Source organism: Pseudoliparis swirei, chromosome 19 (genome assembly GCF_029220125.1).
Source record: "Pseudoliparis swirei isolate HS2019 ecotype Mariana Trench chromosome 19, NWPU_hadal_v1, whole genome shotgun sequence".
Taxonomy (NCBI): Eukaryota; Metazoa; Chordata; class Actinopteri; order Perciformes; family Liparidae; genus Pseudoliparis; species Pseudoliparis swirei.
This window is the reverse complement of record NC_079406.1, coordinates 19,262,170-19,281,618: the sequence shown is the minus strand read 5'-3', so window position 1 is coordinate 19,281,618 and position 19,449 is coordinate 19,262,170. Positions and strand designations below refer to the sequence as shown.

General features: G+C 40.3%; 1 protein-coding gene across 1 annotated transcript; it reads left to right on the top strand.

Moving 5' to 3' along the window:
* The first annotated feature begins 5,564 nt into the window (after positions 1-5,564).
* xpnpep2 (X-prolyl aminopeptidase (aminopeptidase P) 2, membrane-bound) lies at positions 5,565-19,249 on the top strand. Its single transcript, XM_056439374.1, has 21 exons — positions 5,565-6,009; positions 6,647-6,708; positions 7,029-7,139; positions 7,234-7,297; positions 8,014-8,118; positions 9,141-9,227; positions 9,395-9,538; positions 11,378-11,479; positions 11,965-12,046; positions 12,161-12,362; positions 13,403-13,492; positions 13,821-13,930; positions 14,056-14,133; positions 15,455-15,526; positions 15,615-15,675; positions 15,916-15,985; positions 16,149-16,253; positions 16,938-16,997; positions 17,144-17,220; positions 17,337-17,426; positions 18,782-19,249. The coding sequence occupies exons 1-21, from the start codon at positions 5,958-5,960 to the stop codon at positions 18,980-18,982; spliced, it is 2,025 nt and encodes a 674-aa protein (XP_056295349.1). The 5' UTR covers positions 5,565-5,957; the 3' UTR covers positions 18,983-19,249.
* Positions 19,250-19,449: the final 200 nt, after the last annotated feature.

Genomic DNA, 19,449 nt, shown 5'->3' with positions numbered 1-19,449 from the left:
CTTTCTGTCGTTAGTCACGCTTACTAGCTTCGCACCACTCCGGAAAAAAAAAAAACGACAGCCGCCCGCCAAAACCTTTTTTCCTCCCTCGGCCAGTTCAGACATCAAATCACGTCTCATCATCAGGAACACTGATCTGATCAGAAATATATAAACACAATATGGAACGCTCAAGGGCTTGTTAGAAAAACTAAAAACAAACTGGCTGAGTGCAAGTGAGGGAACCTAAGTGGTGAGGGACTAATGAGGGAATGGGCAACAGGTGAGACGGGCATGAGGACCAGGTGAATGTAATGAGGGACTGACGAGGTGGGAGTGATCAGAGGCAGGAGAGAGAACAGGTGAAGGGAGTTGGACTGACGTGGTAGGAAGGATCTGGAATGACATAATAGTTAGTGAAACAGGCAGACTGGATGGAGCTAAACTGTGACGGTGTATTGCTTTTAGTGTCCATCTACTCTTATTTGTTCACTGTGTTATCAAGCAATTATACAAACTAAACAAGCTTTATGACCAATATTGGGTTTTATTGACCCATATCCAGTTCCCATTTCAATGCACAATGACAGATGGCCAAACATAGACAGCTGTGTATCAAAGTTGAAGTGTGTATTAAGAATGGGAGACAAGCCAAATTGAAGTGCAAATGGATACCATGCGTTCTCAAATACTGCCAGAGACCTTCATTTACGCTGACTGCAGAGGCTATTATTCAAACTGACCTTTCTCAAGTCTTTGTTTTGAGCTCACCATGTTTTATAAATACATCTTATCATATTATTTGTGAAAGGTCTCTGTTTTCTGATGTGCTCCTGTCTTATTTTGCTGTTGAACTAAAAATATCTTCCATGTTTACTTACTTTATTTATAAATTCAGTAAAATGTACATTTTGCACTATGTTCATTAGTACGACATTGTATTTACTGTCTTTGATCCAAGAGCACGGCATCACTCTGTTGGAGGTTCTCACAGCAACCAAACATGTATCCTTATTAAAGAAACCTATTGGGGTACAATGAATGTCCGTTAATCAGACCTATGTCAATTGTCCCCGTGTCAACAGTGGAGCTTTGGTTTTTTCTTTTTGAGGAAAAGTACAATAGGAGGCGATATAGAGGGTGAAATACAGTCAATCTAAAGCAAATCTGTCAGCCACCTCTTTAGTGTCATGTCTGCGCACAGCCATCTCTTCTGCCCCCAAATATAGTCTGATGTCCTTAAGGGCATTTCAAAATCTCTCAGATCACTGTCAATTAAGACTGCTTTTATGCTTCTTTGCTTTTGGTTAGTTTGTTAGTTACACTTTATTTATATGGGACATCTCATCAACGCCACGATCTCTTTTGCAAGTCAGACTTAAGAACAAGTTACGTATGAGATAATAGCAAGACACATAAGCTATTAAGGGACTTAGATATAGTTTGATCTTCTGATATTACCTTTCTCATCACAAAGTGTGGATGAGATTTGCACTTGGTTGTCATCGGATGTTCATCACATGTCTCTTTCCTCTCCATGGCCTTTGGACTTTACACCATTTACATACTGTGTTAATGGGTGGAACAATCTGTATTATCTACAGTATTGCTTATAAAAGATTACATAATAGATTGACCTTTCTCTGGTTTACTTAGCAATTCGGATATATGACAAGAATTATATATATTAGAGCTGTGAAAAATAATGCGTTAACTCAGTTAATTAAATTACAGGTTTAACTAGTTTGTTTTTTTAAACGCATTTAACGCATGCGCAGAATGAGCTTCCAATCCGTCTGTTGTTGGTCGTCTCGAACCAGCAGCATGTCATTCTGTCTCTACGTGTCGCGTTAACACGACTCCGATCTCCGTCTCGCGCGCCGCAGAGCTCGGATGCCGGCGTGTGCGCGCACATCGGGATGAAAAAAAGCGCGCACAGATGTACAGAAGAAAGTCAAAATGCAAAAACGAAATAAGATGAACTCCTCTTTTTCATGTCAGCAGCTCAGTCTGTCAATCCACTCGGTCTGCTGCACATGAGAATCTTGTAGAAATTATTTATAATGCTACAAACGCACTACAGGTGTTTGCAAATGTGTCATTGAAGAAGGAAGCTGCTTTGCATCTTTCCACAGTGTGTGAGTTCTCCTTTCCAAAGAAGCTGGTGGAGCCTGTTGGGCAAATCTCTCTCAGGTTGCCTGGATAGTGCATGTGTGGGAGTGTGGGGGTGTGAGAGTGGGTCCTAATTCTGTCAGTCAGTCAAGGTTGTGGCAACATATAAAATAGATAAACAAATGCACATACAGCCTTATTTTTTTTCTCTATCTTAAGATGAAAGAGTCAGTTATTTTATAGATATATTTTGTATTTCTATAAAAAATGTAAACTAGTTAAACGTCACTGTTCAGAACGGGCAGAATGGTAGGCTTGTGGTGTTGCTGCTTGCAGCTTTCTAGAGAATCGCTTTAAAAACAACTTCACACTCGACAATGCGCTCCCTTAGGTCCTCGGTAATACAGAAGTGTCAGTAGTCTTCGTGATGTCACCCATTGGTTTGTAAACAGGCGTTTTGAAGTTTTTTCAGCATTTTGGCCGCTGCCATCTTGGCTTTTTTGCAACCAATGATCGGAAGTAGTAGTGTAGTGACCGGCCAATCATAATATAGCCCGGCCCCCTAAAGCCTACATTGAGGTAATAAATCAAGTGAGAAATTGGGTCCTTTTCTCTTTACCATACAATCTGACTGAATTTGTTTTGCAACCAGAGAAGTCGCCCCCTCCTGGCCATTAGAGAGAATGCAAGTTTAAGACACTTCTGCATTGACTTCACTCTTCAGAACCGGAGGTTGCCGCCTGGTCACACGCCCTGTCGCCGCTACTCAGAAATTGGTGGAAAAGACTGGTTAACAGGGAAAACACACACAAGTCCAGCTATTCAGTCAAACACATTGAAATACGCATGCAGTATGTTTTTATTTCCGATTAGGCATATTCTCCTGCTTTAATTACATAATTTGAATTTCTTTGTCAGAGTGGTGATGTTTATGTCTATTCGCTCGTGCTCGTTGAGTCCAGGGATGGAAAGACCACAACCAAGAACACAGTGGCGGGCCGTGGGCCTGGGGCCTGGGCCTTCAGTGAGGTCCTACACAGTCCCACCAGAATTAATCCACCTCTTATTACTATCATTATGATGCCATGGCTCTAGACCAGGGCTGCTCAATACGTCGATCGCGACGTAGTATTGGTAGATCGCATGACATTAAAAAAAATTGGCCGCCCCCCCATTTTTCTCTATAGCCGTCTTTGTTAATTTATTAAACTAAACAGCAGTCTCATGTTGAACGTATGTACACATCAGCATGTCATTTCTTCGGCTCTCTCGTCTCGCGCGCTGCAGAATGCGCATCGGGACGGAGAAAAGAAGAAGAAAAAGTCACTTGCACTAGTTTGTTCACTAAACAGGGCATTGTCGCACCCAAAGCAGTTTCACCGTGATGATAAAGACACATAACTATTCACTGAAAATAAAAGAAAGAAAACAAATAATTTGCAACATAGGCTATTTGCCATTTTATTGTGTGCCAAACATACATAGGCCTACACATTTTATAAAAAATAGAATGCATTGTATGCCGACTCACCGAAGACTGATTATTTGAACACAAAATCCATCCTTCTTTCTTTCCTCAAGAAGACTTCAATGACTCTGTTGTAGTCTATCAAATTCAGTTTCCTAGTTCTGAGGTTTTACATCTACCTGCCCATAGGCCCCGCCTCTCAATATTGGTAATCCAATCAAAAGACGTGCACGCCCTCCGCCTGCTTGCTGCTCCTGTGCCGGTTCCGGGGCCTTCTCGAAGGCCTAGAGGAGCCAACTCTAAAGCTGATTGGTTGACACAACATTGTCATTCCCATTCACTTGAAGCTACCAGCGCCCGCAATGTTGATTCTGAAGGCCTAAGGGCAGATGTTAGCCCCCTGGCAACACACGATGGCTGAATATGATTGGATAAAAGATCTAACATAAAGACCAGCCCTCCAAATCTCAACCTGGGTCTGGCAGCAGCGCAACCAAGAGGAACGCTATGAAATTAAGAGAATAACTCTTACTCTGGGAAATAATTGAATACATATTTGTGGGGAAATATATTTAGAAAAAAATATATATTCTGATGATATTTAGGCCAGCAGAGAAGGCCTTGCTGGCCCTGACGGCCCGCCACTGCAAGAACAATATGGTCTGCCCGCCATGTTTGGTTTGGTTTCTAAACACCTTAGAGATTTAAAATATGTGGCTTTCACACTCATTAGAGCTATTCAGATGGTTTGCAGAGTTGGGATCAATCTGTTTACTGATTGTGATCATACAACACAATATCTGGGTCACTTTATATCTAAAAAATAGTTTTGTGAGAAGTAACAATGCTTCCAGGGTGAAACATGATATATTTATGGTTTACTCTTTTCTGTTGTTGTTAAGTACAAATCATGGACAGAAATTAAGAAGTCTTGTTATAAATGCAGCATTATCTCACTATAAAAAAACACACCCTCATATAGTGTATGATTCATAGGTAACACATAAGCAACATTTATGGGACTATATATTCAGGTCATATCGTAAAGCAAACAATCATCTAGTTGTTCATAATTATATCTCTTTTAATTAAAGGGGAAAAGGGGCAATTTTAATTTAAAGAGACATTACAATTTCCCTTCATATGAATATATTTAAGGCTCACAGACACTCTGGTACATTTCAATCAACCCCTAATGAAAAAAAGATGTCATCTAAGAGGCACATCTCTGTGATCATGTTGTGTTACTCATGTCTTATTTCAGCACTAAAACACATGTAGTCAGAAGGTCTGCTGGTTTTGAAGTTATGATCAAAGCCAGTGGATTCCAGTGCACCGAAGAGGTGTTAACTAATTGAACATATTCACATCAGGTAGTTGCAATGCCATTAAATCACCAACAATAATAAAAGTGTAACAAGTGTAAAATGGAATTGTCTGATTAAAGTAACGGGTTAGTATGTGTTTGATGTTGAGTTAGAGGTAAATTACCTCAAATCCACAAAGATAGGATGGCTCTTTTCCCCTGTTTCCAGTCTTTATGCTAATAAATGTATGAACAGTCTGTTACAGTTTTCACAAACTGAGCAAGAATAAAATTACATGAAACTAATTCCAGTAAGATAAAAGAAGACATCCTTCTCTCCCTTTTCCTCTGCCCCTTCTTTTTTTAGCCAAATGGCAGCATACGTTTGGCTTGAATAGAAGGATTTAAAAATATGTATTTGTTCTATGGAAATCTGTAAGATTACATGGACGTGCTTCATACATGCATACACGCTTTAATGAGCAAAAGATGAAAAATTACATGCACGAAAAGAACACACATCCATGTGACTCTTCAGTCACTTATGTGCTGCATGTCAACCAGCCTTGTCCATGTTTTGAATGCACTATTAGCATCTCTTGTGTCGTATTGGTGTAAATAAGCATGATACAAACGACGCATGTCTCTTTTTATACGATCAAAAACACATGTGCCAGATGACGGTGGCATCATCGTAGGAAATTCCCAACTCACATCCGCTGACACACTATAAAACATTGAGCAACACAAGGAGATGCAGGGGGAACAAAGATCAGGTGGGGGGTCATTGTGATTGGATACATTTTATATCAGGGCAGAAAGCAATGTTTCTGTGCACCAAGATCCACCCCCAAAGCCACTGCACATGATTCCTATCTAAGGGCCGCAGGGAGAGGAGATAGTGGCAGAGGAGGAGGAGAGATACATAAAAAGAGAGAGAGAGAGGACAGTCATGCACTTACAAGCAGGCACCCACACACAATTTTTCATCAGACACCCACACACACATTCTCACATACACTACACATCGGAGCACCTGCTTTGTAGCCACTCTGTCTTCGGATCTGCTCGTGACGGGCTCGTAGTGCCGAGATGCCTTCCCGTGGCTGGTTGCTGTTGGCTCTGTCTCTGGCAGCACTAACAGGTACAAAGTTCCTATTTGTCTTTGAGCATCAGTGTCAAGTCTCTGATCTCTGTGTAAAGACTTTGCAGCTCTTTCTGTTTTTTTTTTTTATGATGATAAAACAGACGCTGTGAAGTGATGTGAGTTGTAAAAACGGATCATATGCAGTCAGATTTGATTGCATGTGTTAAAAATAGCTTGTAAAATGTGCCATCTGCCATCAGCTTTTATGCCTGCCTGGATTTCTTTGCATATAATTTCCTCTAAAAAGAGTCTAACAGCTCTTTCTCATACTCTTCCTTTTTTCAGATTGGACAAATCATCTTTAATATGGACATAATTAAAAAGCAGTCTCTTGATTGATTGCATTATTCTCACTGGACAAGTTGTGGTTATTGTGACCCTGCCATGTTTGAGCTTATCCAGCGTCCTTTACTTTGACTGAGGAGGGTTTTTTGTGTGTGCTTTTAATCCTGTGTAGCATTGATCCCAATCACGGGCTCTGAAAAGATTCAACACGATAAATGTAAAAAAAAAAAACTTTTAAAGAGCAGCGCTCATGGGTTATCAGAAAATGTGCGTGGACAGATCAGCTCGCTCACGACTTAGTGTCACTTTCCAACCTCTTTTTTTTGTCACTTTGCGCTTTTCATTTCAGGAAACACAGTCGATGCTGTTGCATACGAGCGAACCGAGAGGAACTGCTCCCTGTCACCACCGGTAAATGAATGGAGGCACTGTGATCAAAATAACAAATTCCAGAAATGATGTCGTAAATTGTACCACAAAGAAGTCACATGGCATTTCTTTCCATTATGAGACATGTTGCACAAGTTTTATATCGTGACAGTTAATGATTACTGCACATGCACAACAGCTAATGATTACAGTGGGAGATTCAGCACGGGATGAATCAGCAGTTCTGCAGGTTTTAATTAGATCTCAAGACGTTTCACACTATATGTCTTTCTCTGCCTCTGTGTGTGTGTGTGTGTGTGTGTGTGTGTGTGTGTGTGTGTGTGTGTGTATGTGTGTTACAGCACCTCCCCAGCACAGCAGTAAATACCACTCTCCGGCTGCAGGACCTACGAGAGCAAATGCTTCCTCTGAATATCTCTGCCTACATTATCCCTGGCACTGACGCTCACCTGGTACATCTGCTGTCCTTCATAATCATTTCATCTGGGTTCAAACCGTGTGTGTGTGTGTGTGTGTGAGAGAAGCTAACCTCTGTTTCTCTGGCAGAGTGAGTATATTGCACCACGTGATGCCAGGATGGCCTTCATGACCGGCTTTACAGGCTCTGCAGGTACAATCCCTTTCTGCCGCTTGGTTTTTCTGCCGCCTCCTCCTCTTCGTCACCGTTGTCTTTGTCGTCGTCGCTGTCCTCCACCTCCCTCTCATGCTTCAACTCCCCACGTCTAAATGTCGCGATCATGCAGCTCCTCTACTTTCACCCCGCATCCTCACCAAGCGGCCATGTCATCGTTCATTCAGTTTCCTCGCCTTCACTCGCTGCATCGTTGCATCTTGTCATTCATCAGCGTTCCCCTTCGCAGAGTAACTTCACCATTCGGTCATGAGATATATTTCCTGCAGTAATGGAGAACAAAACTAATGATCTTAGATATTTCTGTACTCAGCTGTTCCATGCATGAAAGGATAAGAGGACAGATGACATTCCAGTCACCGGGCCAAACCTCAGGCCAAAGGCAAATGTTCCGAGCCTCCATTAAGAATCGGACATTTATATTCAGCAGTTGTTACCTGAGTGTCTCTATCTGACGTGAAGGTACAACAGTGGAATGATAATGTAAGCCCTAATTATATATCCACCACTCGTCACCATGCTGCCGTCTTCTCTGTGTTTCTTCATAACCTTCCCGTTTCTCGACAATCACACGCTCACATGTTTCAGGATTAGCTGGCCATTGTTCCAAATCAACTGTGACATTTACTGTTGTTTGTAATTCAGTGTCGAGGCTGACCTCTCCCTCACGCAGCTGCCGTCCCGTCTCTCCTCAGGCACTGCCGTGGTTACTCAGACCAAGGCCGCTCTGTGGACAGACAGCCGCTACTGGATTCAAGCTGAGAGGCAGATGGATTGCAACTGGGAGCTGGAAAAAGATGGTGGGGGGGGTGATCATTTTGTGATTTACTTGTTTTGACAACGCAGGACACGTGGATACCAATCAAATATTTTGGTTTATGATGATCAGACTAAATATATCCTGACAAATGCTGCACCCGTTATTACAGGATTTACATGGTAAATATAGCCCTTCGACAAACTAAACGTGGCTGCATGCTTTATCCTGCAAAAACACCTTCAACATATATAATGCTGGTGTTTAGAAATGTGTAAAGGACAACAAATATTAGAGAGCATCTTTTTATGACTTGTAATGCCACCTGTCTTCGGTCAAGGATTGGTACAGTGGCAATGAGAGCTCAACCCAACAACACAACACACACAGGCCTTCAGTGTTTGAGGCCGAACACTGAGTGCCCGGGTCGTTTGTAGATTTCCGACACATCTCTAGCCTTCACCATTACATAACATCGTTTCTTTTGTTTTGTCTTTTAATATTTCACACCTTCCATAGCCGGAGGCAAAGTGTTTTCCGGTTGTCCACAGACAGATGGTCCAACACAATATTTTAAGAATAGGTGGAAGGAATTTATTCCAATTTGGCACAAACATCAACCTCGACTCATGATAAACTGATCCAACGTTTTTAGGTGACTGGACCTCACAAAACACTTTTTTTGGACATAACTCAAGAATCCATAGAATAAAATTGTGAAGTGATGATATTTTGCAGAGACATGGAAACGTATAATATAAACCAAACCAGCTTGAAATGCATGTGAACTAATTCATTTATGTCTTTTTATGCAACTTATTGCCCAAAGAAAGTAAAACAAGGTTAGGGTTGCACCCTCAAACGTCCCTCTTAAATGTATTTGTATTATCTGAATCCTAATTAATTTGACACATTTCGCAGCAAAGCAAGTTGTGCTGATTTGATTAAATTCACAATAAAACATGTTTTAATATTTTGATGTATCACAATATTCACCACAGGTAAGTCAAATGGATCCTCTGAAGTCAATAATAACTTGATTCTGTCATGTGTGATGTCCCCCAGTGTCCATCGGCAGCGTAGCAGAGTGGCTGATCTCTGAGGTCCCACCAGGCGGCGAGATCGGCTTTGATTCCTTCCTCTTCTCCCTCAGTAGGTTTCTACTCTCAATCCCTCTTGTCAGTCCAGGTTAACAGCAATAAAGTGCTCGCCCTACGTAGATGGAAAGTTATTAATGGAGCCTCCAGACGCCACACAGACTGTTTACTTGTGATTGATTCGTCTCGTTGTGTGTAATCGTCTGCAATTTCCTCCATTAGAAACGCAGGAGGACTACAGCCTCAATCTGGACTCGAGCAATCGAAGCCTCAAGTCCGTTCCAGACAACCTGGTTGACAAAGTGTGGAAGGAAAGACCGTCCGTCCCTCCTGACAACCTCAGCCGCCTGCCCGACAGAGTCATACGTGGGTTCCCTTATACGTCTGTGCTGACACACTCTGCAGCCTGCTGCTGCCCTTTATCTTTGTGCTGATAAATACCTGTAAACTGGACAGAAGTCAATATGCGGCTCCACAAACACACCCATAAACAGCCGGTTCATGTCTTTATGGCTGTCTGAAGGATGAAATCTTTAAAGAGAATGGAAAATTCTCTGAAAAAGGAAATTGTCTGGACACTCGTAGGCCTTTTAGACTTTATGGTGTTATAATCGACAAATGGAACAAATGTAGAGCATCATAAACATAATGGTCTGTGTGTGTGTGTGTGTGTGTGTGTGTGTGTGTGTGTGTGTGTGTGTGTGTGTGTGTGTGTGTGTGTGTGTGTGTGTGTGTGTGTGTGTGTGTGTGTGTGTGCGCGTGTGCGTGTGTGTGTGTTGTTTGTTATGAAAGTTTGCTCTTATATTTGGCAGTAGAGTTAAGAGGATGAGCTGTTTTAACAGGAATGTCACAGGAAGGTTCTTGGAACATCAAGGATATGTGCCTGCACATACAAGGAAGCGTCACATCAATATTTTTATTGGAACGATGGGTCAGATAATGGGTCATATAAAAGCTGATGCTCTCTGCAGTTACCCTCTAGTCTAATGGCATGGTGCATATTTAAGATTATTGCTTTGAATTTAGAGCCTGCAACTTTAACTGTCATGCCGCTCTGCCACCGCTCTCATCTAACTCATTTCCAGCCGCAGCAGACCGCTGTATGATACCATATGCTACCATATTCTACCATATGCTACCATATGCTACCATATGATACCATATGCTACCATATGCTACCATATGATACCATATGCTACCATATGCTACCATATGATACCATATTCTACCATATGCTACCATATGCTACCATATGATACCATATTCTACCATATGCTACCATATTCTACCATATGCTACGATATGCTACCAAATGTCAAACTGCACAGTTAGTGACTAAAATAAGATAAAATAATCCTTTTTTAGTCCCGCAGTGGGGTAATTTGCAGGATTACAGCAGCAAAAGGGTAAAGTACACACAAGACATAATCGGATCAAATATAACAACAGGAAATAAAACAGTGTATGTAGCTGAATAACATATGCAACAATATATACACACTGGCAGAATAAATATGAATATTTCCACAGTATGGGTATTAATAGTAGTATTGCACAGGTGGGAGTGAATGAAGTGATTGATTATTTTTAAGTTTTTTGTGGTCTACTTGGAGCTCAGCTGGTTGTGCAGCCTGACAGCAGCACGGAGGAAGGATTTGCGGTTCCTCTCCTTCACACACCGGGGGTGAAGCAGCCGGTGGCTGAAGGAGCTACAGAGCTGCCAGAGGGTCCTGCAAGGGGTGGGAGGTGGTGTTCATGAGGGATGATAGCTTTGCCATCATCCTCCTGTCCCCCACCACCTCCACCGTATCCAGTGGACACCCCAGCACAAGTTTGTTTCGTCGCTTCCGGTCAGCTGTCGAGATGCTGCTGCTCCAGAAGACCACTCCATAGAAGATGGCTGATGCCACCACAGAGTCACAGAAGGTCTTCAGGAGGCCTCAGCGGATAGAGTCTGCTCTGTCCCTTTTTATAGAGTGCGTGTGGTCAGAGTAGTCCAGTTTATTGTTCAAGTGAACATCGAGGTACTTATAAGATTTTACAATCTCAATGTCCATTCCCTGGTTGTTCACTGGTTCTGGGGGAGAGCGTTTAATCAGAATTATGGTGAAGATACATCGTATAACTCACTGTTCCGACACAATTGAGCATCAAGTATAAATTGTCATGTGGATGCAAATAAAAGCAAATTGTTTGTGTTTGCAGAAAGGTCCTGGCAGATGAAAGTGGAGCACATACGGAATCAGATAAGAGACAATCCATACGAACCGACAGCTCTTCTGCTGTCAGCTCTGGATGAAACAGCCTGTAAGTTACTCGCTTTTTATAAATCATGTTGCTGTTTTAGAGAAATGAATTCACTGAAAAACTACGTTGATAATAGTGAATGTATTGCAGTTCATAAAGGCATCTAGCACACACACTTATAACTCTTCACCACCACAGAAACCAAATTTGAGTTCTCCCTCAAGATACATTTTCTATGACTTAAATGTGCAGAACCTTTTTTTAAATAACAAAAAGAAAATCCTATCTGATGATTTTAAATGAAAATGTATACAAAGAGAAGGTGAAAACAAACAAAAATGTCACAGTAAAATAAACAAAAAATTGTAGTTGCAGTCTGATGTGAAGGATTATGATACAAAGTCCGACTGACAGGAAATGTCATACACCAACATTAGATACAAACAGCATGTCTCCAATCGGGTGGATGTAGCAGATGGTGTAAATGAATACAATGCCCGAGCCGCTTCGGACAGTCATGGACCGGGTATATTTTTTATTTCTAGGGCTGTTCAATCTGCGTGGCAACGACATCCCATACAATCCCTTCTTCTACTCCTACACACTCCTCACAATGGATGAGATCTGGTAAATTCATTTTCCAGGGATTACATGTCCCACCATATACACGAGGTACAAAAGGACCTGGAGCATTTTTCTTATATAAACGTTTCTTCTCTGCTGCATATCCACATCTCCCAGGCTCTTTCTCCACCTGGACCGAGTGTCAGAGGAATTGAAGGTGTACCTGAACACCTCCTGTGGCGGGTCACTTTGTGTGCAGCTGAAAAGCTACGAGACTATCCGAGATCACCTGAAGAAGTACGTCGCCAAGCCTGGGGTTAAAGTGTGGATCGGCACAGAGTACACAAACTACGCACTTTATGAGATCATTACACCACAGGTACACAGATATTTTATTGTATTATAGTTACTGTACTGTATACATTTTTGTTGTGTTATAGTATTACTATCGTTGAATTAAATGCTTTGTGTACATCCAGTAAAATGATCTGATTGTCCTGTACTGTCTTAGCTGTACGGAGTCACCACTTGGAGGCTGCTGATGGGATATTTTGGTGTGTGTTGTTGATGAAATCCAAGCTTTTTAAAGCTGCAATAATGAATAATTTTATATAAGAAATGAAAGAAATGACTGTTTAATTTGAAAGGGGTGGCTCAGGAAGAATCCCCTCCACTCTACAGGGCGTTTCAATATCTTCAAAGACTAAAAGTGCTGATCTTCCTGTGATAATCCCCTCATAAAGTGACTCTCTGGTGTACACAGTGGAGCGTCAAACAGCTAAAGTGACCGATATTTCCCTCACAAGACAAAACCAGAGCCAAAAGGAGAGTGGTTATCAGACACCTCCCACTCCATATGAATGCTAATGTATATTTGTGTCTGCTGACATGTTTGCTATAAGGTGATAATATGTCAGTGTTGTGTTTCCAGCTTGTTTCGCTGCCCCCACGCTACCTTAATAGTGCAGGGTTTTATTGAATTTATTTTGCACACGGTCATCTAGCTGATGATGGTGCGACTGTGTCAGGGGTTAGCTGTCTTTCAATCAGAGGATCGGCGGTTCGATCCCCGCCTCTGCTAGTCCTAGTCGATGTGTCCTTGAGCAACACACTTAACCCCAAATTGCTCCCGTAGCTGTGTCTACGGTGTATGAATGTAAGTCGCTTTCGATAAAACCGTCAGCTAAATGAAATATAAGGTCATGTAATGATGACCACTAAGCTGAATAGTTATTTTGTAATATTTGAAAACTTACTTATTCCCTCATGATAGCAATAATCAGTCTTTGAAAAATAAATGCACACAAGAAAGGCTCCGGTTTACTCTCCTAGCAGGATAAGACCTCTTCAGGCTAAAATTGATTGTATTAAAGGATAAATATGTTGTATTCATTATGATTTTTTTTTGTCTTCATTTAGGAGAAACTGATGACAAGCTCCTACTCGCCTGTGTTGACGACGAAAGCAGTGAAAGATGAGACCGAGCAGCGAATCTTGAGGGATGCTCATGTACGTCGTCTGCACACAGACACACTCACGTGATAGACGTACCCCACCTCCACACAGGAGCACAAACATACACCACCTCTTTACTTGTGTAAATATATATATATACACAATGGGACATCACTGTCAGACTGGTGGGACATGTATGTATCGTTTTCATCGAGAGCGTGATCATTTCAGTGAACACACACTCTGATACATTCATTCTCCTGTCCAGAGACGTCTGAAGAGCCTTGTGACCTACCACACGACTCCTCAGTCTGTATGATGTGTGGTGATGTGATTGATGCCGAGACTCTCCCGGTCATCGTGTCGTCGTGGTTCTGTGCAGGTGAGGGATGCAGTTGCGGTCATCCAACTGCTGATGTGGCTGGAGAAGGCCGTACCGGAGGGGAAAGAGACCGAGCTGACTGCTGCACACTACGTCAATAAGTGTCGCGGGTGAGTGCACACGGTAGTGCTTTGCTGCACAAGCAGAATTCAGTCAGACTATACAACATATTTTATAATTAGAATCGTTACGATTACACTCACTTCAAAGTTGCCTAATTTAAACATCATTACAGCAAACAGAAAGACAGCAGAGGCCCAAGCTTTGAGACGATCTCTGCAAGTGGACCCAATGCGGCACTGGCCCATTACAGGTACGATTTATTTATGCTCTTCCTTTTCTTGCTAAGCTTTTTTTTAATGCCAAATGTGTATGAAATCGTTGGGGTAGTTTTGGAACATGGTTTTTTTTTTTTGATTGATTGATATATTTATTTGTCGTTTGCCAGAGTACAGGTACAAAAGCATCGAAATTACAAGAAAGGGTGGATGAAAGATTACAGCATAACATGAGGGAAGAAGGCGAGAAAAAACACCAACCCCCCGACTATGCCCCGAGAGGGGTACAGTGTGGGAGCAGGAAAAAAACACCTTAGCACATAAGCACATACATTTTAGACATGACTTGCAACGAGTAGGAAGGGGGGAGGGGAGGTAATCCAATTTACGTTATTGATTCAACTTTTTCAAAGCTCACATTAAGCTGTAAACTGATTTGGAGAAGCCAACAGGTATTTCTGGTACCTTTGGAAGGACTAGGATCCTTTTGTTAATGAAAAGTAGAAATACCCTCATCTTAAAATACTTCATTGGAAGAAAAGGTCCTGAATTAAAAATGTTACTCAAGTAAAAGTACGATCAGGAAAATGTACTTAAAGTTTTTAAAGCATTTTGTAAGTTATTTTGTTTTTATGTTTATATGTTTTTAGGCTGCATTGCGTTATAGTTTCATTGCATTGTTTTATTAACTAGTCTGACAGCTACGTACAGATATAAATATATATCTATTTAAATATTTGTATTTGTTCATAAGTAGTGATGTCTGTTTGTCTTTGTTCAGCTTTTTTCTCGTGCCTTACAGCAGTATGTCTTAATTCTGTTTATGTACACTGAAAGCTACAAAAAAAGTCTCCTTCCTTGTGATTGTATACACATTAAAGCTGATATACTGATTAGTAGAATATTACTGCATCATATCACATAAGAATCTCTTGTGTTTTTCTCTATAAAAAGTAACTAGTAACTAAAAGCGTAAAGTAAAACAACACCATTTATGTCTGAAATGTAGTGGATTAGAAGTATAAAGTAGCATAGAAAGGACTTATTTGAAAAAGAATTGTCAGGAAAAGTACAAGTATGTGAAAAATATACTTAAGTACAGTACTTAAGTATCATACATCAATCAGTAAAACCTTCTCTCTGCCATCATAATCACATTGTCCCTCTGTGGTAATTATCATCACCTTCACTCTCTCACTGCTCATTTCTTTGTGAGCTCTCTTCTATCAAACTACTTTGTTTAGAAACTAGACGGCAGTAATGTAAACCTTTTAAAACACTGTCATGGTCCTTTATATGCACAACAACAATCATCTGCAGAGCGGCAATTACTTCCGGTTGTTCTGGTTTTTGCAGCCCTGCCGAGGGAACCAGCAGGAGGTTGACCGTTGATGAGATGTACCTGGTGGACTCCGGCGGCCAGTACCTGTGAGTAAACTCACACTCTGGTCACACAATCTCCACTTTCACATCACTTGCATTTGAAATGAGTCATCGTGCCTCTCACCACTCGTAGAGACGGGACCACTGACATCACTCGGACAGTTCACTGGGGAGCGCCGACCGCAATGCAAAAGGTAATGCATTAGATATCAATGTTTGAAGGGTTATTAAAGGTCACAGGAGATTGCCAATCAAACACACTGTAACCGATCAGTCCAGTTTTTCCGTATCTCAATCTGTATATCTTTCTATATTGACATCATTATTTTTTTAGTAGACTTTTTAGCTGGAAAAATCTTTGCTGTAAAGTTCTTCCAAAAAACATATTCAAAAATATCTCTTTCCTGTCATTAACCAGCTGTCTGGCTTCACAGGAGGCCTTCACTCGGGTGCTCATGGGAAACATTGAGATATCTCGAACCATCTTTCCCTCAGGGACACGAGGTGGGAATGAACAACATTCATACATGTTTAAAATGAGATTCACAAGGATTCTCCCCTGAAACCCGTCAGAGTTTCACCACTAGGGAGCGCTGTTTATCCACTTTTTGATCAATTTTTTTTTTCTTCAGTTTTAAGTGGATGATTTATCTTTGTTTATCAACAGGTGTAAACATGGAGATGCTGGGTCGCCGGGCATTGTGGGAGGTGGGCCTGAACTACGGCCACGGCACAGGTCACGGTGTTGGGAACTACTTTGGAGTTCATGAGTGTATGTTCTCTTTTTATTTTCTACATATTTTCAAAGTTTACAACTTTTAGTCAGAAATCATTTAACATATATGTGTAGTGACATCTTCATCTATCACTTAAAAAGTACATTCTAAAAGCATCATGATGTCTAAAAGCATCAATATTATGATGCTGTTTATGCTGTTTTGCATCAAATTGTACTTCATCACACTGCTGCTAATACCGTAAGTGGGACGGATTCATTTGATTAACTGACTAGCAGTTTGTGCGACAGCACATATTTCACTTTGTGATGCGTCACATCTAGTGTGACAAAAACACTTAAATCTGCAATGTTTTATAAAACGAGCCACAATGAGGTCGCTCACTCTCTGAATCAGACTGAAACTAATTATTACTTTCACTATTGATTAATCTGCAGATAATTTTTCCATGAATAACTGATTAATTAGTCAGTATATGAAATGTCAAAAAATAGTGAATAATGTCAATTAAAGTTTCTTCAAGTGAATTTGAATGTCTTGATTTGTCTGATCGACAGTCCAACGTCTTGTATATAATCTATACAAGAGATACAACTAGAGAAGTTAGTTATATCTTTAAACAAGACGTAGATGAATGCATACACCTTTTTAAGATGTGTTTAACTTTTCTGTGGTGTAATCTATACAATTAATGATGTAAAGTTGTAATATTTTTCCAGGGCCAGTAGGATTTCAGAGCAACAACATTCCCTTCAGAACTGGCATGTTCACGTCTATTGGTGAGATTTTGTTCTTTCTCAAAATAAATCCACGTCCACTAAGATAACACAACATTATGGTCAGATAAAAGTAAATCAACTTTCCATTTAGCGAGCCTCAAATACTCGAATAAAGAAAAAATGGATTCTGATATTCTTTCCATAAGAGCCTGGATATTACAAGGAGAATGACTTTGGGATCCGGATTGAAGATGTTGCTGTGGTCGTACCTGTACATACTAAGGTAGCTAGAAACAGAGCCTTATTGCAACTCTATACTCATGTCAATAATTTCCTGCCTATGAATGAATGATATAAATTCAATATAACTTCTTTGTGACTGTGTTTTTTTCCACTCAGTATGGTCAAAACTACCTGACCTTTGAGACCGTGTCGCTGGTTCCATATGACAGAAAGCTGATCGACACCACTCTCCTCAGCTCAGAGCAGGTTGGTAATTCTGTTCGACTGCAAAATCAACTTTATGTTGACTTTTTTTATTTATTTTTTATGTCACCATTATAAAAAGGTGCAATAAAACCCATTAAATAAATGCCCAGTAACAAGCTTCCCCAAACATATGATCAGTTTCCATGCTTTCATTTGTAAATAAGTTTTGGTGTGAGAGAGTGTGACATGGACTCAGTCTTTCATTTTCCACCTTTACGAGTGTGACGGTTTCCTCTTTAAAAAAAAATCTTTACACTTCAGGTCGAAGTTTCTCTGCAGTTTCACCACGTGTGAAATCAACTTCTTTGGAGAATCATTGTACAGAAAAAAACACCACACAGCTTTCAAACAAACACAAAGAAAAACAGTTTTTTTTTTGGCTGAACAAATTGAGTTCGTCTTTTCTTTTCAACTTCAGTTTATTTTCTGTGTCCATCGCCTGGAGGCTTAAGATCAGTGGTGGAAAGTAACTCAGTAGATCTTTTCAATTACTGGACTTAAGTCAAATCTGAGGTACTTGACTTAAGTATTTCCATTGTATGCTACTTTACACTTCTACTTCACTACATTTTACAGGAATATATTGTAATTTTTAGTTCACTATATTTACCCGACAGCTATCATTGCTAAATGCTTTTAAAATTAATATTTTACATTTAAACAATGGGAGATATAATAAAATGCATTCTTAGAGATTACACTATCCAAACATGTTATATAATTTGTTACACCTCGACTAAATTGATTAACAAAAAAACACACCTTTACATTGATGCAACATTGCTAACAATGTAATAATGTCATATACAATAATGTATGTGTCACAGGAGACAGTAGAAGTACCTTTAATTTAGCTAAATTCATCACATTTAGCTTGTAATACCTTTTTACTTTTGCTTAAGTCTCAGATTCAGATTATTTAATTAGTTTTGCCAAAAAATTATTATTTGTCTTTGGCACTAGCCTATAAGACAATACACATCATACACAACAATACACAACAGTTACTTATCTTAACATCTTAAAGTGACCAAGTGGTAAAAATAATAATACTAGAGCTTTGACTTATGTAAGTAAACAATATGAGGACATATTTTGCGACTGTTGACAAAGCAAAACATTTATTTTTATTTATTTTTTGACCAATGGGACCAAGTGGCAGAACAGCACACAATGTTCCTAGAATTGAACCCTGTGGAACACCATTTTTAACCTTATACCAGGAAGATACAGTATTATCATATATTAATATTTATTTTGCCTGTTATTCACAGGTATTTACCTGATACCTGTTTTTCACATGCCAGCAGTGTACATCTGTAACTTTCATTGAGATTGGTCTGTTCTCCCTCTAGCTTCAGTGGCTGAATAAATACTATGAGACCATACGGAGGCTGGTGGGTCCTGAACTGGACCAACAAGGACTCCAAGAGGAGAAGGACTGGATGCTCAAACATACAGAGTCCCTCGTGGAGTCTGGATCTTCTGCGTCTGTGTGTTCCTCCTCGCTGACCCTCATTGCTCTCGCTGTCGCTCTCCTTCACAACATCATCTGAGCATCTTCATCTCTTTTGCACATTCACAGCAGACTTGCACACTAATGTTACTCCTATGCCGTCTCTATTGAGCAGCTCTAGCAGGTCGAGAGAAGCATTGCAATTTAGCGTTTTCCAATGAAAGGATATATGTGTTTGATAATTTAAGTGGGTGGGTAAATAAAAAAGTCAAATTGACTTGTTTGATTTTTGATGTTTTTGCTTTATTGTTTTTAATCTGGGCATTTGTATAACAAATGTTTATTTTATTAAAGTAACAGTCTTTCAAACAAAGGTGTGGACACGAGTCATGAAACTTTTTGAATTGACAAAATCATTTGGAAGACTTGCAACTGGATGTTGGCTGAATTAAGACTTGTGATGGAGATTTGACTTGGACTTGATATCGACAGACAGACTTTATTATTCTCACAAGATGTTAAAGTGTCAATGCAGCACGGTGCAGAAAATCAAGACAAGTAGGATTT